Source organism: Rhincodon typus, chromosome 1 (assembly GCF_021869965.1).
Source record: "Rhincodon typus isolate 14 chromosome 1, sRhiTyp1.1, whole genome shotgun sequence".
Taxonomy (NCBI): domain Eukaryota; kingdom Metazoa; phylum Chordata; class Chondrichthyes; order Orectolobiformes; family Rhincodontidae; genus Rhincodon; species Rhincodon typus.
Genome location: NC_063332.1, coordinates 2,976,272 through 2,993,011, shown reverse-complemented (window position 1 = coordinate 2,993,011; position 16,740 = coordinate 2,976,272). Strand labels below are relative to the sequence as shown.

Below are 16,740 nucleotides of genomic sequence, written 5' to 3'. Positions count from 1 at the left end.
TGTGTCCTTCACTGTGAAGACTGACACAGAATACCTGTTCAATGCCTCGGCCATTTCCTCATTTCCTATTATTAAATCCCCCTTGACTTCGTCCAAAAGACTAATGTTTACCTTAGCCACTCTTTTCATTTTATATATTTGTAGAAAAGTTTGCTATCTGTTTTAATATTCTGAGCGAGTTTACTCTCATAATCCACCTTACTTTTCTTTATAGTTTTCCTTATGGCTTTCTGTTGACCTTTAAATATTTCCCAATTCACTAGTTTCCCACTAATCTTTGCCACTTTGCATGCACTTTCTTTCAATTTGATACCTTCCTTTATTTCCTTAGTTATCCATGGCTGATTATCCCCTTTTCCTAGAGTCCTTCCTTCTCACTGGGATATACTTTGGCTGAGCACTGTGAAAAACTGCTTCGAATGTCCACCAACAGGTTCAAGAACAGCTTCTTCCCGGCCATTATTAGACTGATGAAGCAACTCTCTAATTTCAAATAATGTTGATCTTAAAACTCCTCTGCAGTGTAACCTGTATGCCACACTCTGTCCAAGCACCCTATGATTGGTACGTTCTTGTTTGCTATGATCTGCCGGTACTGCCTCCAATACAAAGCTTTTCACTGTGCTTAGCTACATGTGACTGTAATAAATCAAATCAAATCAAAATCACTGTTCCTCAATTATCCCACCATATAGTGGAAATGACTATTATGAGACGGCATAATTTTAAGGTGATTGGAGGAAGGTATAGGGGAGATGTCAGAGGTAGGTTCTTTACACAGAGAGTAGTGGGCGTGTGGAATGCGCTGCCGGCGGTGGTAGTGCAGTCAGATACATTAGAGACTTTTAAGTGGCTCTTGGATAGGCACATGGCTAATAGTAAAATGTAGGGTATGCAGGGTAGTTTGATCTTAGTAGGATAATAGGTTGACACAACATCGTGGGCCAAAGGGCCTGTACTGTTCTATGTTCTAGATAGTCTTTGCTCCCAGCCTACCTTAGCCAACTCCTCCCTCATCCCGTTGTAGTCTCCTGTAGGACCCTGGGATTGGATTTTACCTTCTCACCTTCCATCTGTATTTTAAAATCAACCATACAGTGATCGCTCCTTCCGAGAGGATCTTCAACTATCAGATTATTAATTATTCCTGTCTCATTACACAGGACCAGGTCTAGGACAGCTTGCTCCCTCATCAGTTCCATTACACACAGTTTGGGGAAACTATCACAGATCCATTCGATGAACTCCTCCTCAAGGTTGCCTTGACCAACTTGGTTTGACCAATCAATATGTAGATTAAAATCCCCCACGATAACTGCCGTACCATTTTTACATGCATCAGTTATTTCTTTGTTTATAGCCTGCCACACCATGATATTGTTATTTGGCAGCCTGTAGACTAGGCCTTTCAGTGACTGTTTCCCCTTCCTATTTCTAATTTCCACCCACACTGATTCAACATTTTTCTCCATGGAACCTGTATCATCTCTCACTCCCGCCCAGAAGTTATCCTTAAATATCAGAGCTACAGGACCTCCCTTTCCCTCCTGTCTGTCCTTCCGAATAGCCTGATACCCGCCGTTAGGTAACTTGCAGTCATGACCATCCTGCAGCTGTGTCTCTGTAATGGCCCCTAAATCATACCCATTCACCATGATCTGTGTCGTCAACTCATTTACCTTGTGTTGAAAGCTGTGAGCATTCAGGTTAAGTGCCTTTATGCTAATTTTCATAGCTCCTTTTTGAATCCTAACATCTTCACCGGAAGAACTTCTGTTCTCAAACATTTGCACATTTTTTTGTCACTACCTGGTTTCCACTTGCCTTAGTGCTACACTGCTCAGCCGCTTCCTGCTTTTTAGTTACTGTATTGAATCGCCTTTTCTCTAAGCCCGCACAACTCTAGCTAACTCAGAGCCTTCCCTTAGATTCCCATCCCACTGCCAAACTAGTTTAAAGTCCACCCTACAGTGCCACCAAAACCACCGGCAAGAATATTGGTCCCATCACTGTTTGGGTGAAGACCATCCCTCGATCAGGTCCCACCTTCCCCAGAAAGGGTCCCTGTTATTCAGAGCCCTCCCTCATACACCACTCCCCCCAGCCACGAATTGAACTGCCTAATCTGCCAATTCCTAGCCTCACTAACACGTGGCACAGGTAGCAATCCAGAGACTGCTACCTTTGAGGTCCTGGCTTTCAACATCCTTACCTGGTCTGGCCTACATGTGACTCCAGACACACAGCAATGTGGTTGACCCTTAACTGCCCTATGGGCAATTAGGGATGGGCAATAAATGCTGCCTGGCCAGCGATGCCCTCATCCCGTGAATAAATAAAGAAAAAAATAATAAAGGCCCGGCATTGACTACCAGCAAACACTGTCTCTGTCTCAGTCTCTTCTGCACACTCGATACTGTGATATAATGAGGGCCCAGGCCTCAGCCTTTTAACCACATTTCCCTTCACCAGCACTGCATCATACTCTCTCTCAACTGTTTGTGTCAAAAGCTCAGAAACTTCCTCAATACAAATTGTGAACTGACTTTGTGTTCCCCAAACTCCTCCTTCAACCTTGGAGATAGTAGGAACTGCCGATGCTGGAGTCTGAGGTAACTAGGTGTGGAGCTGGAGGAACACAGCAGGTCAGGCAGCATCAGAGGAGCAGGAAAGCTGACGTTTCGGATCCGGACCCTTCTTCAGAAATTTCTGCCTGACCTGCTGTGTTCCTCCAGCTCTATACTGTCTTATGTCCTCCTTCATCCTTCCTGCTTAAAATGAAATGACATCTTTTGTGGGCACTGCCTGGAGATCTCCATCAGGCTCCTTCTTCTCCTTTTCTCCTTCGATTATCTATGTACCTCCCTCTATCTATCAATGTTCAGCCCTCTGGCTGTTCTGGCCCTCTCTCAGTCTCACAAAGAGTAGTGGAAAAAGCAGGCAGAACTCTTGGCCAAAGAACTCACAACATCCTTAGTGCCATTCTTGTAGGTGACCCAGTTGTAGGTATCATTGCTGAAGCTCAGTTTGTACGAGGTAACCCAGTCCCAGCTGTAGACAAAACAGAAAATGTTAGAGAGAGGAGACTGCGATAGCAACATGACAGGACATCAGGGAGAGGGAGGGAAGGGGAGAGAGGGAGGAGGAGGAGAGAGAAGGAGAGCAAGGAGGGGGAGAGAGAGAGGGTGAAGGAGAGAGAGATAGAGAGAGGGGGAGAGGAGAGAGGTTGACAAATGGGGGTAGAACGCATTGAGCTCGTGAATAGCCAAGGTCTTTTCCCCAGAATGGGACAGTCTAAAACCAGAGGGCAGAGGTTTAAGGTGAGAGGGGAAAGATTTAAAAGGAACCTGAGAGTAACTTTTCCACACAGAAGGTGGTGCCATTGTGGGGAAGTGGTGGAGCTGGGTATAACTATAACATTTGGACAGGTACATGAGCAGGAAAGGTTTAGAGGGATATGGGCCACACACAGGCAAAGGGGACGAGTTTGGTTTAGGAAACCTGGTCAGCATGGACAAGCTGGGCCAAAGTACTGTTTCTGTGCTGTGTGATTCTATGACCCTGTGACACTATAACACACACTTTCTCTCTCATACACGCACAGATGTAAAAATACAGAAAGGCACACACAGATGTAAAAACATAGACACACACACACACTCGTGCACACACAGACACTAATGTAAAGACAGAGAAGGACACACACAGGCTCTCTCACATACATGAAAGGACAGAGAGGGAGAGAGAGACACAGACGTAAAGACAAATGGACATACACTTTCCTAGACACACACATAAATTTTTTCACGCAGAGGGTGGTGCATGTATGGAATGAGCTGCCCGAGGAAGTGGTGGAGGCTGGTACAATTACAACATTTAAAAGGTGTCTGGATGGGTCTGTAAACAGGAAGAGTTTAGAGGAACATGGACCAAAAGCTAGCAAATGGGACTAGGTCAAATTGGGATGTCTGGTCAGCACAGATGGGTTGGACCGAAAGGTCTGTTTCTGTGCTATATGGCTATTTGACATGATGATTCTAAAAGTGGGAGAGTGAGAGGGTGGGGGAGAGGGAGATACAGAGAGGCAGACAGACAGTCAGGAGAGAGAGAGAGAAAGAGAGAGGGAGGGAAAGAGACGGGGAGAGAGAGGGGGAGAGATGGATATGGGTAGAGAACAGAAGAGAGAGACTATAAAACATAGGAGCAGGAGTAGGCCATTCAACCCATCAAGTTCATGGCTGATGTGATCATCCCCAATACCACTTTCCTGCCTTTTCCCCATAACTCCCGATTCCCTTATCGTGATGTGGAGGTGCCGGTGTTGGAGTGGGGTGGACAAGGTCAGAAATCACATGACACCAGGTTATAATCCAACAGGTTTATTTGAAAACACAAGCTTTCAGAGCCTTGCTCCTTCTTCAGGTGTTAGTGAGAGAGGTAGTATCAGACACAGAATTTATAAGCAAAAGATCAAAGGGTCACATCAGTGATGAATATGTATTAGACCAACCTAAGATGCTGTTAAATCTTTAATCAGTTAGAAAGTTTAAATTGATTAATATGTATATGTAAATCTCCAAATTTCTTTCAAGTTACTGAGACAATTAAAGGTCATTTTAGGTCAGACAATGCATGTTAGATGTGAGAATCTTTGTTTAGAATCTGTTTGTGTTTTGGTTTGGAATCAGACTGGTTTTATTTCTAAAATAGGAATTTATAAAATGCCATATTGACTGACTGTCTATAAATTGTGTGCTTTTTGAACAAAATAGAATGTATCTGCAAATACAAATATGTGTGTGTGTATGTGTGTGAGGGGGGGAGAGAGACAGTGTGTGTGGGAGGGGTGGAGAGAGAGAGCGTGAGTGCGTAAGTGTGTGTGCGTGTGTATGTTTGCATGTGAGCGTGTGCATGTGTGAGAGTGTGTGTGTGCGCCTGTGTGTGCGTGTGTTTGAGTGTATGTGTAAGTGTGTGTGTATGTGTGTGTGTGTGTGTGTGTGAGAGTGTGTGTGTGTCTGTATGTATGTGTGTGTGAGGGGGTGTGTGTATGTGAGTGTGTGAGAGTGTGTCTGTATGTATGTGTGTGTGTGTGTGTGTGTGTGTATATGAGTGTGAGTGTGTGTGTGTGTGTGTGAGTGTGTGTGTGTGTGTGTCTGTATGTATGTGTGAGTGTGTGTGTGTGAGTGTGTGTGAGAGTGTGTGTGTGTGTGTGTGTGTGTGTGAGAGCGTGTGTGTGAGTGTGTGTGTGTGTGTCTGTATGTATGTGTGTGTGAGAGTGTACAGTGTGATGGGGTCATCTATAGTGCGACATGGACCCAAGATCTCGGTTGAGGCCGTCCTCATGGGTACCCTTACATTAACAATCTCTCTCAGCCTTGAATATACTGAATGACCCAGCCTCAACAGCCTTCTGTGGTAAAGAATACCACAGATTCACTCTCCTCTGAGAGAAGGAATTCCTCCCCATCTCTGTCGTAAATGGCTGACCCCTCATTCTGAGATGATGCCATCTGGTCAGAGAAATCACTTTTACTGCCTAAAGAGCTTTTGTTCAAACTGGAGAGCTTTGGTTTTAAACTGAATGTTGTCAATAGCTGCTGTTTTAATAAGAAGCAGGAGGCAGCTTAAGCACCAAGCTCCCACCAGGATTGGTTTGCCTTCACAACCAGCCTCAGACCCAGCAATGGGCTCTGTACCTTCGGCAGGACTTAATAAGGCAACACTTACGCTTTCTCTATTCACCCATTCACTGGTTGGATTGGCATTTATCGCCCATCCCCAGGAGATCCTCTTGCACAACATTATTGCTGGTTTGGTTTGGTTTGTCCAATCTATGTGCAAATTAAAGTTACTCATGGTATATCACACATATAATCCCCACAACCTTCCTCTACAATATTACTAACACGGTATATACTTAAATCTTCAGCTTGCTTTTGATAAAGTCCCCACTAAAGACTGGTTAGAAAGATTAAAGCATGAGGTACAGGAGGTAATGTATTGACATGGTTTAATGATTGACTAATAGAAATCAGGAATAAATGGGTCATTCTCACGTTAACAGTCTCTGACAAGCGGGACACCACATCAGTCATTGTTTGGACCCCAATGGTTCACAATATCTATCAATGATTTGGAGATGAGGATCAATCTTAATCTTTCCAAATTTGTGAACGATACAAAGCTAAGCTCAGAAGAAGGATCCTGACCCGAAATATCAGCGTTCCTGCTCCTCTGATGCTGCCTGACCTGCTGTGTTCCTCCAGCTCTACACCTTGTTATCTCAGACTCCAACATCGGCAGTTCCTACTATCTCTCAGTGGGAATATGTGTTGTGAGGAAGATGTAAAGCAGTTTTCAGAGGATTTGGATAGACTCAGTCAATGGGCCAGAACATGGCAGACGGAATATAATGTGGAAATATGTGAAGTTATCCACTTTAGTCACAGAAACAGATGTGCAGAGTATTTCTTTAATGGTGAGAGGCTGGAAAATGTAGATGTACAAAGGGACCTGGGTGAAATATCACTGAAGGCTAACATGTAGGGGCAGAAAGCTATTGGGAAGGTGAATGGAACGTTAGCCTTGATCATGAGAGGAGTTGAGTACAGCAGCACCAAAGAAAGCTGTACAGGAGCTTGGCTGGACGGCTGGAGTCCTGTATACAGTTTTTGTCAATGATCTGTACCCACTCATTGCCTGATGATCCCCACATTAAAGTGATGGTTCAACATTAGTCTCTAAAGTGTATGCACTGGTCAGTGCAATCTGCACAAACCATTCTAGAGCTGATAGGATTTTGAAAGATGATTCCGAATGCATCTATTCTTCTAACAGTCACCTTTTTTCAGGAAAGATCTCATTCTCATAATGGGAGGGCAACAAAGGTTCAGCAGCAACAAAGACAGAAAATGCCGAAGAGACTCAGCAGGTCACACAGCATCTGAGGAGAGAGAAACCCAGTTTATGTTTCAGGCCCAGTGACCCTTCCTTAGAACCCGAGGATAACGAGACTTGTTCCTAGGATGGTGGGACACTCCTATGAAGACAGACTGGACAAACTGGGCCTACATTCTCGAGAGTTTCGAAGTGCGAGAGGTGATCTCATTGAAATGTAGAAAACCCTTTCAAGGATAGACAGGTTCTAGAATGGGGAGTCTGACACTGGGTGCCACTGAATTCGGAGATGAGGAGACTTCGTTTTTGATCAGAGGGTTGTGAACCTTTGGATTTTTTGAGACAGAAGGCTGTGGAGGCACAATCTTTGAGTATGTTGAAAGTAGAGATTGAGAGATTTTGGGTTCCTCATAGTGTACAGAGTTATGGGGATTGGGTCTGAGAAATACAGTGAAGATTTTGATCAGCCATGATTGGATTGAATGACAGGGCAGGTTCAATGGGATGATTGGACGGCCCCCGTTCCTGGGTTCCTAATCTCGCCTGGGGGAGGTGGGGCTTCATGTCCAACCATGAGGAGCTGCCCATTAGAAGGACAAGGGCAGCAGATATATGGGAATACCACCCCTTGTAAATTCCCCTCCAAGTCGCTCACCATCCTGACTTGGAAATATACCACTGTTCCTTCACTGTCGTTGGGTCAAAATCCTGGAATTCCCTCCCTAATAGCATTGTGGGTCAACCCACAGCAGGAGAACTGCAGCGGTTCAAGAAGGCAGCTCACCACCACCTTCTCAAGGGCAACTAGGAACATGCAATAAATGCTGACCAGCCAGCGACGCCCATGTCCCATGAGATAATAAAAAATCTTGAAGACCTTTCTTACTCTTTATTTCCCTGTGGCACACCACTCCCCTCAGTCCAAACCCCATTCAGCCACTCACTGCCTCCAAGTGTCATCACAGCTCATACTGACCAGACAAAGACACACAAGTTAAAACGCCAAAGAGAGAGACGAGGAGAATCATTTCCCACGGCTCACCTCCAAATGGAATTTCTGCCCTGTGTAACGATCCCAGTGAACTTGGTCAAGCGACCGGAATCAATCTGCAGCCATTGTTCAGAGTCCTCTTTGCCAGCACACCAGGCCCCATCGTACCAGTCACCGTCATTGAGACCAGCCTAAACAAAAACAAAAGAGAGATAGAGAGAGAGAGAGAGAGAGATCAGGGAGAGAAAGGGAATGCTGCCTGAAACTGCTGGCCTCAATGGGAGATGCCTCTGATTCTCAGGAAAATTCTCTTGAGGAGGGTTCTGAGTCCAATCCCAAAGCCAGTGGGAGCTCCTTAAATTGCTGCCAGTCCTCAGCAGGAATCTAATCAAATAAAACTAGTCAGCTGATGAATCATCAGAACAATATGCAGCAATGTCAATGTATAGGGAAAATAACTCTGAAACTTTAGGAGAGCAATGGGCTGGTTGGTTAGTAGAGGACTCTGATTGGTAGAGATACAGGGAGTATGCAACAGTGATTGACTGACAGTTGACCACTGACCTTTCTTTGCTAAAAAAATCCTCAGTGTGTGAAGAATTATGTTGACAACTAATTTAGGATCATCAGCCGGGCTCACAGTATGTGGACGATAAACAACATTTATTAATTCGGGAGGCACAGCAGAAATTTATCACAAGGAAGAAGAAACGTACTAAGGGGAGGATGAGGCAACCAGGGCTGACAAGGGAAGTCAGGGACAGCAGAAAAGCAAACAAAAAAGTATAAACGTGTTGAAGATAAGTGGGAAGCCAGAGGATTTAAAAACCAGCAGAGGGTAGCTACAAAAACAATAAGGGGGGAGAAGATGAAATACGAGGGTAAGCTAGTTAGTAATATAAAAGAAGATTACAAGAGGTTTTTTAGATATCTAAAAGGTAACAGAGAGGCAAGACTGGACATTGGATTGCTAGAAAATGAGGCTGGAAAGGTAGTAATGGGGCACAAAGAACCGAATGGTACTTTGCATTAGTTTTCATGGTTAAAGATATCAGCAGCACTGCAGAACTTCAAGAGAGTCAGCAGGCAGAAGTGAGTGCAGTGACCATCACTAAGGAGAAGGTGCCGGGGAAGCTGAGAGGTCTGAAGGCAGATAAATCACACAGACCAGATGGACTACACCACAGAGTTCTGCAGGAGCCAGCTGAGGAGATTGTAGAGGCATTGGTGGTGATCTTTCAGGAATCACTGCAGTCAGACAAGGTCCTAGAGGACTGGAAAGTGACCAATGTAACACCCCTGTTTAAGAAGGGAGGGAGGCAAAAGGCAGGAAACTATAGGCTGATTAGCCTGACCTTGGTCGTTGGTAAGATTTTGGCATCCATCATTAAGGATGAGATTGCAGTGTATTTGGAGACTTCTTTGAGAAAGTAATGAGGAAATTAGTGGAGAACCAGTGGATGTCATCTATTTGGATTTCCAGAAGGCCTTTGACAAGGTGCCGCACAGAAGGGCCAAGGTACTGGAATGGATCAAGGATTGACTGACTGGCAGAAAGTAGGGAAAAAGGCGTCTTTTCAGAATGGCAACTGCTGACTAGTGGAGTTCCACAGGGGTCTATGTTGGAACCACAACTATTTACATTATACATTAATGATCTGGACAAAGGAACTGAGGGCATTGTTGATAAGTTTGCAAAGGACACAAAGATAGGTGAAGGCACAGGCAGTGCTGAAGATTCAGGGAGGCTTCAGAAGCACTTGGACAGGCTAGGACAGTGAATTGGCAGATGAATTGGCAGATGGAATACAATGTGGGAGAGTGTGAGATAGTAAGAACAGAGGTGTAGACTATTTTCTAAATGGGAAAAGGCTTTGAAAATCTGAAGTACAAAGGGACTTGGGAGTCCTTGTTCAGGATTCTCTTAAGGTTAACATGCAGGTTCAGTTGTCAGTTAGGAAGGCAAATGCAATGTTAGCATTTGTTTCAAGAGGGTTAGAATACTAGATCAGAGATGTACTGCTGAGGGTTAGAGATAGAGTAAATGGGAGGAACCGGCTTCCCTTGGCAGAAAGTTCAAAAACCAGGGGTCATGGAATCAAGCAAAGTGGCAGAAGGATTAGAGGGAATGTCAGGAAAAACCTTTTTACGCAGGGTTTAGTGGGTGCCTGGAATTTGCTGCCTGAGTTGGTGGTGGAGGCAGAGACTCTAAACTGTTTTGAAAAGTACCTGGATCTGTACGTAAGTGCTATAGGCTACAGGGCAATGGGCTGCGTGTGGGAAGATAATATTAGAAAGGGCATCTAGGGATCTTTGAGTCAGCATGGACAAGATGGGCCAAATGGCTCCTCTCTATGCTGCATTATTTCTATGGTTCTGTGATTCTACGCCCCAAAGATGCTGTCAGTCTGACACAATAGTGTATCTTGTATGTGACAGTGTCTCTGGAATATTAATATAAATGCATCATTTTTATTGCAATGAAGGGATTAATATCATTTTTTTGTAAGTTGAATGGGACTCATTTCCATTGAAGTTGTATTTAAAATAAAATCAAGGAACATGGGAAAAGGAGTAGCCCCTCGATCATGTTCTACCACTCAATGAGATCATGGCTGATCCGTGGCCTAACTCAATATACCTGCCTTTGGCTTGGCCTATATCACTAATACCTTTGCTAAACAAAAAAAAAATCTATCTCAGATTTAACATTAAACAACTTCATAAATCCAGCATCCACTGCCATTTGTGGAAGAAAGTGTTCCAAACCTCTCCCACCCTTTGTGTGTAGAAGTGCTTCCTAAAATCTCTCCTGAATGCTGTGGCCGTGAATTTTAGATGGAGGGACAGAACTGGCGGCTTAATGTTCCGGGATACAGATGCTGTTGGAAAGATAGAAGGGGAGGCAGGACAGGAGAGGGAGTGACATTTTCATGAAGGGAAAGAACACGGCAGTTGTTAGAGAGGACATTCCTGAGGGATCATCTAGTGAAGCTAAATGGGTGGAATGGAGAAAGAGGGGGATCATCACTTTAGTGGGATTGTACCATAGGCCTCCCACTAGTCAGCGGGAAATTAAGGAGCAAATACTACAATAAATCAAATCAAATATGGAGGGAGGCTGCAGATAGCTGTAAGAATAATACCGTTGTAATTGTAGGGTATTTTAACTTTCCAAACACAGACTAGCACTGCCATAGTGTTAAAGGCTTGGATGGGGGGAAATTTGTTAAGTGTGTTAAAAAACTTTCTCAATCAATATGTAGATGGCCTTACTAGAGAAGGAGCAAAACTCAACCTCCTCTTGGGAAATAAGGCAGGGGAAGTGACTGAGGTGTTAGTGGGGCAGGGGGTGGTGGTCACAATGGGACCAGTGACCATAATTCTATTAGCTTTAAAATAGTGGTGGAAAACGATTGGCCTTGTCCACAAGTTAAAGTTCTGAATTGGGGCAAGGCTAATCTTGATAGAATCAACTTTCAGAAGTTGATTGAGGAAGGGCGTTCGCAAGTAAAGGGATGTCGGGCATGTGGGAAGCTTTCAGAAGCGAGATCATGTGAGTTCAGGGCCAGCATGTTCCTGTTAGTGTGAAAGGCAAGGCTGATAGGAGTAGGGAACACCGGATGACAAGAGATACTGAGGCTCTTCTCAAGAAAAAGGGGGCAGATGTCAGGTATAGACAGCTGGGATCAAGTGAATCCCTGAGGAGTATAGGGATTATAGGAGCACACTTAAGATGGAAATCAGGAGGGCAAAAAGGGGATATGAGGTAGCTTTGCTGGATAGGGTAAAGGAGAATTCAAAGAGATTCTACAACTATATTAATGGCAAAAGAGTGACTCGGGAGAGAATAGGGCCTCCTGAAGATCAACGAGGTCATATATGCGTGGAGCCACAGGAGATGGGTGAGATACTAAACAAATATTTCACATCAGTATTTACTATGGAGAAAGACATGGAAGCAAGGGAGCTCAGGGAATAAATAGTGATGTTTTGGAAAGATCCATATTACAGAAGAGAAGGTGCTGAAGGTTGTAAAACATATAAAGGTAGATCAATCCCCAGGACCTGATCAAGTGTATCCAGGACATTGTGGGAAGCTAGGGAAGAAATTGTGGGGACCCTGGCAGAGATACCTGTATAATTGACAGCTGTGGGTGAGGCACTGGAAGACTGGAGGGCAACACTGGCCAGGCCAGCATTTATTGCCCATCCCTAATTGCCCAGAGGGTAGTAAAGAGTCAATCACATTGCTGTGTGTCTGGAGTCACATGTAGACCAGTCTAGGTAAGGATGGCAGTTTCCTTCCCTAAAAGACATTAGTGAACCAGATGGGTTTTTCCGACAATCAACAATGATTCATGGTCATCATTAGACTCTTAATTCCAGATTTTTATTGAATTCAAATTCCACAATCTGCTGTGGCGGGATTCAAACCCAGATCCCCAGAATGTTATCTGGGTCTCTGGATAAACAGTCCAGTGATAACACCACTAGGTTATTGCCTCCCCTCAATGTTGTGCTGTTACTGAAGAAATGCTGTATGGAGAATCCAAGGAACTACAGACCAGGGAGCATGATGTCAATGACAAGTAAGTTGTTGCAGGGGATTCTGAGAGATAGGATTTACATGCATTTGGAAAGGCAAGGACTGATTAGGGATAGCATGGCTTTGTGTGTGGGAAATCGTATCTCACAAACTTGATTTGAGATTTTTTTTGAAGAGGTGACCAAGAAGATAGATGAAGGTAGAGCAGTAGACATTACCCACATGAACTTTAGTAAGGCCTTCAACCAGGTGCTGCATGGTAGATTGGGTAGTAAGGTTAGATCACAATAGATGGATGAGTGCAGTTTGGTGGGTTCACCAGGTTGATACCTTATCTTCAGGTATGCCTGGTGCTGCTCCTGGCATGCCCTCCTGCACTCTCCATTGAACCAGGGTTGATCCCCTGGCTTGACGGTAATGGTTGAGTGGGGAATATGCCGGGCCATGAGGTTACAGGTTGTGCTGGAGTACAATTCTGCTGCTGCTAAAGGCCCACAGCGCCTCATGGATGCCCAGTCTTGAGTTGCTCGAGCTGTTTGAATCCAGAGGGATGACACCTGTATCTAGGGAACTCTGAAAGTTCAATGTGCTTCCCATTTCTTTTAACGTCCTTGGATGGAAACTGTCCTTTATCACTTTTTAACTCCACTACATTCCTCACCACCAATCTCTTCAGAGCAGTTAGGGATGAGCAACTAATGTTGGCTCAGCCACAGTTAAAAATAAACCAGTGTGCTGAATGTCAGAGAGGAAACGTGTGGATCTTTGACATCACTGACCTGTATATTGAGACGCCCTCGATGAGCTCCCAGTCCAATTCTCAGGCTGCTAGATGCTGTCAACTGACCGTCCTCAACTCCCAGGGACTCTAATCCCAGAGGTGGGCACTCTAAAGCACAATTTAGACCAGGAAAAGGCAATGAGTCCCAAAATGACGCAGATCTTACACAGATGGTTTTTTCATTGATAAAAACAATGTATCAGTACAGTGAAGTGTAAAGGGCAGGAGATCCTGAGTAATTAATCTATAAGTTAAATCAAATACAATAGTGATGACAGGGTGGGTGATGTGTTGCTGCTGCAGCATGTGGGAGCTGCTGGACACCAGTGTGGTCCACTGTAAACACTCTATAGTAAGTGTTTGCAGCTTTAGGAATTTCAGATCTGAGGTGAGGAGCTGGAGTCTGAGCTTGCAGATAGTACATCCCGTCAGGGAAGAGGAACATTACCTGGGCAGTTTACTTCAGAGGGTGTCACACCCTTCAGATCATGTCATTCATTGGTCTGTGATCAGGACAGGGCAGTGTTATTGCAGTGAGGCAGGGCACCCAGAAGGCTCACATAGAGGAACCTTGTCCTCTGCAATTGTCCAACAGTTCCCACGTTCCTGCAAGCTGTGTGGACCAGAGTGGGGACTGCAGGGAGGATGAACAAATTGACCACAGCACCTTGAGACAGGGAGACAGTTAAGTGGGGGGAGAAGAGAGCAATGAGGTTGCGGTAGGGGACAATATCATTAGAGGATGGATAGATTGTTCTCTGCAGCCGGGAGCAGGAGGCCTGAAGGTTGGTGGTCTGCCCGGTGCCAAGGTTAATGTCATCTCCTCAGGGCTGGAGAAGAACTTGGAGACAGAGGGGACAGATCCAGTCACCATCGTCCACATTGTCCCATCGACATTGATAGGATTGGAACAATGATGAGACCACACCTGGAAGACTGAGAGCAGTTTTGGTATCCATTTCTGAGGATGGATGTTTTTGCTATCGAGGGAGTGCATCAAAGGTTTACCAAACTGATCCCTGGGATGACATGACTAATGTATGAGGAAGGTTGAGTTGATTATGATAATGATTGTTTTCACTAGAGTTTAGAAAATATAGAGGGGATTTCTTGTGGAAACGGATAAACTCCAATGGGACTAGACTGGTTTGATGCAGGAAGGACGTTCCTAATGGTGGAAGAGTCCGGAACAAAGTACATAAGGAAAAGCGGTAAACCTTTTAGGACTGAGATGAGGAGAAATGTTTTCACCCAGAGAGTGGAGAGCCTATGGAAATCACTATCGCAGAAAGTGGTTGAGGTCAAAATATTCATTGTTTTGAAGCAAGGAGATAGATATAGCTCTTGTGGTTAAAGGGATTGAGAGATATAGTGGGGGCGGGGGGGATAGCAGACATTAGTGAACCAGATGGGTTTTTAATAACAATTGATGAAAGTCCCTGAGACTAGCTTTCAATTCCCAATTGGTGAATGGAATTAAAATTCCACCAGCTGATGTGATGGGGTTTGAAGCCCCATTGGCAGCTACTAACTGGTCTGGTGGATAATTCGGCCAGTCACATGATCATACTGCCCTGTGGGTAATCAATCAGGGACCGTTCCTGATCAATTGCTGGGAATGTGGCAATGTCGGACAACAACCTCTATCCTGTTATTCTGCACGTGTTTAGATTTAACAGGATCAACGCACCTTTCTGAGCTTTCTCTCTCTCTTTAACAACCTTCTTCACCTTCTTCTTCTTCTTCACCACTCTCACTGTCTCCTTCACTGTTTCCTTTCTTTGTTTTTTGTTCCTCACAACATCTGCAAAACATGAGATATAACGTTACAACAGCAGGAAAGCTGGGTCTCAGGGAGCAGAAACGGATGCTGCACTGCCATAAGCAGTCAGAGACAGAGAGAGAGAGAATGCCCAACTGGCACAGAGTCTCCGTTGGCAGAGACTGTGTATTAGCACAGATCACCTGCCCTGGCATATGACCATAGGCTCAGACAGCCCAGTTAGACAGACCCTTCCATTGGCGCAATCTCTTCATTAAGCGGGGACCACCCTCACAGAGGCACAGAAACACCCACACGATCAGATCCGCCATTTGGTGGGGGGTAGCAGGTACATGCCTCCCCACAGTGCTGACCTGTCACACAGACGTCCTCCTAGCACAACCTGGAATCAGAGAATCTCACAATACAGAAAAGGCCCTTCAGCCCATTGAGTCTGTGCCGCCAATAATGTACAATTACTGACACCAGCCCCACTTTCCTTCAATTAACCCACAGCATTGAATGTTATGACATTTCAAGTGCTCATCCTACTGCTTTTAAAAGCTTGCAAAGTTTTCTGCCACAACTCCCCTCCCAAGCAGTGGATTCCAGAACCCCCACCACCCTCTTGGTGAAACATCTCCTCAAATCTCCTCTCTTCAACTATGGTGAACAGCTGCTTTCTATTCACCCTGTCCATGCCCCTCATAACCTTCTACACCTCCATCAGGTCCCCCCTCAACCTTCTCTGCTCCAAAGAAAACAACCTGAGCTTATCGATCCTCTCGCCATCGCTGAAATGCTCCGACCCAGGCAACATCCTGATGAATTTCCCTTTGCACCCCTCCAGTACAGCTTCACACAGCACTCCAACTGTGGCTTAACCTAAATCCGATAGAGCTCCAACATGACCTCTCAGCTATTATAATCTATACTGAGCTCAACTGATAAAGTCAAGTGTCCCATGTGCCTTCTGAACTGCCTTATTAACCTATCCAGTCTCCTTCAGGGCTCTGTGGACAAACACCCCAAGATCCCTCTGTTTTTTTGAGTTTCCGAGTGTCCTGCCAATACTCCATGGTCTTATTACTTTTTCCAACATTCACCACATCACATTTATCAGGATTACATTCCATCTGCTGCTGATCTGCCCATCTGAACAATCCATTTCTATCCTCTGGGAACCTAACACCTTCCTCCTCACTGTCAACCACACAACCAATATGTGTCATCCACAAACTTTGTGTTTTTGTGAGGGTGCGGGATTGGATGGGGGATAGTGTGTGTGTGAGGGTGGGGAGTTGGATGGAGTACAGTGTGTGTGAGGGTGGGGAGTTGGATGGAGTACAGTGTGTGTGTGAGGGTGGGGGAGTTGGATGGGGTACAGAGTGTGTGAGGGTGGGGGAGTTGGATGGGGTACAGTGGGTGTGTGAGGTTGGGGAGTTGGATGGGGTACAGTGTGTGTGTGAGGTTGGGGAGTTGAATGGGGTACAGTGTGTGTGTGAGGGTGGGGAGTTGGATGGGGTAAAGTGTGTGTAGGATGGTGGGGGAGTTTGATGGGGTACAGTGTGTGTGAAGGTGGGGGAGTTGGATGCGGTACCGTGTGTGTGAGGGTGGGGGAGTTGGATGGCGTACAGTGTGTGTGTGAGGGTGGGGAGTTGGATGGGGAATAATGTGTGTGAGGGTCGGGGAGTTGGATGGGGTATAATGTGTGTGACGGTCGGGGAGTTGGATGGGGTACAGTGTGTGTGAGGGTGGGG

General features: G+C 45.3%; 1 protein-coding gene across 1 annotated transcript in view; it reads right to left on the bottom strand.

The window, feature by feature from the left end:
- Nucleotides 1-16,740, bottom strand: part of LOC109925295 (probable carboxypeptidase X1) — a 59,470-nt gene that overhangs the window by 35,530 nt on the left and 7,200 nt on the right. Inside the window, exons 3-6 of the mRNA XM_048600380.1 lie at nucleotides 14,909-15,022; nucleotides 13,217-13,326; nucleotides 7,940-8,079; nucleotides 2,967-3,051 (exon numbers count right to left, since the gene is read on the bottom strand). Coding sequence (XP_048456337.1) covers nucleotides 2,967-3,051; nucleotides 7,940-8,079; nucleotides 13,217-13,326; nucleotides 14,909-15,022 — 449 coding nt within the window. The remainder of the gene's footprint in view (nucleotides 1-2,966; nucleotides 3,052-7,939; nucleotides 8,080-13,216; nucleotides 13,327-14,908; nucleotides 15,023-16,740) is intronic.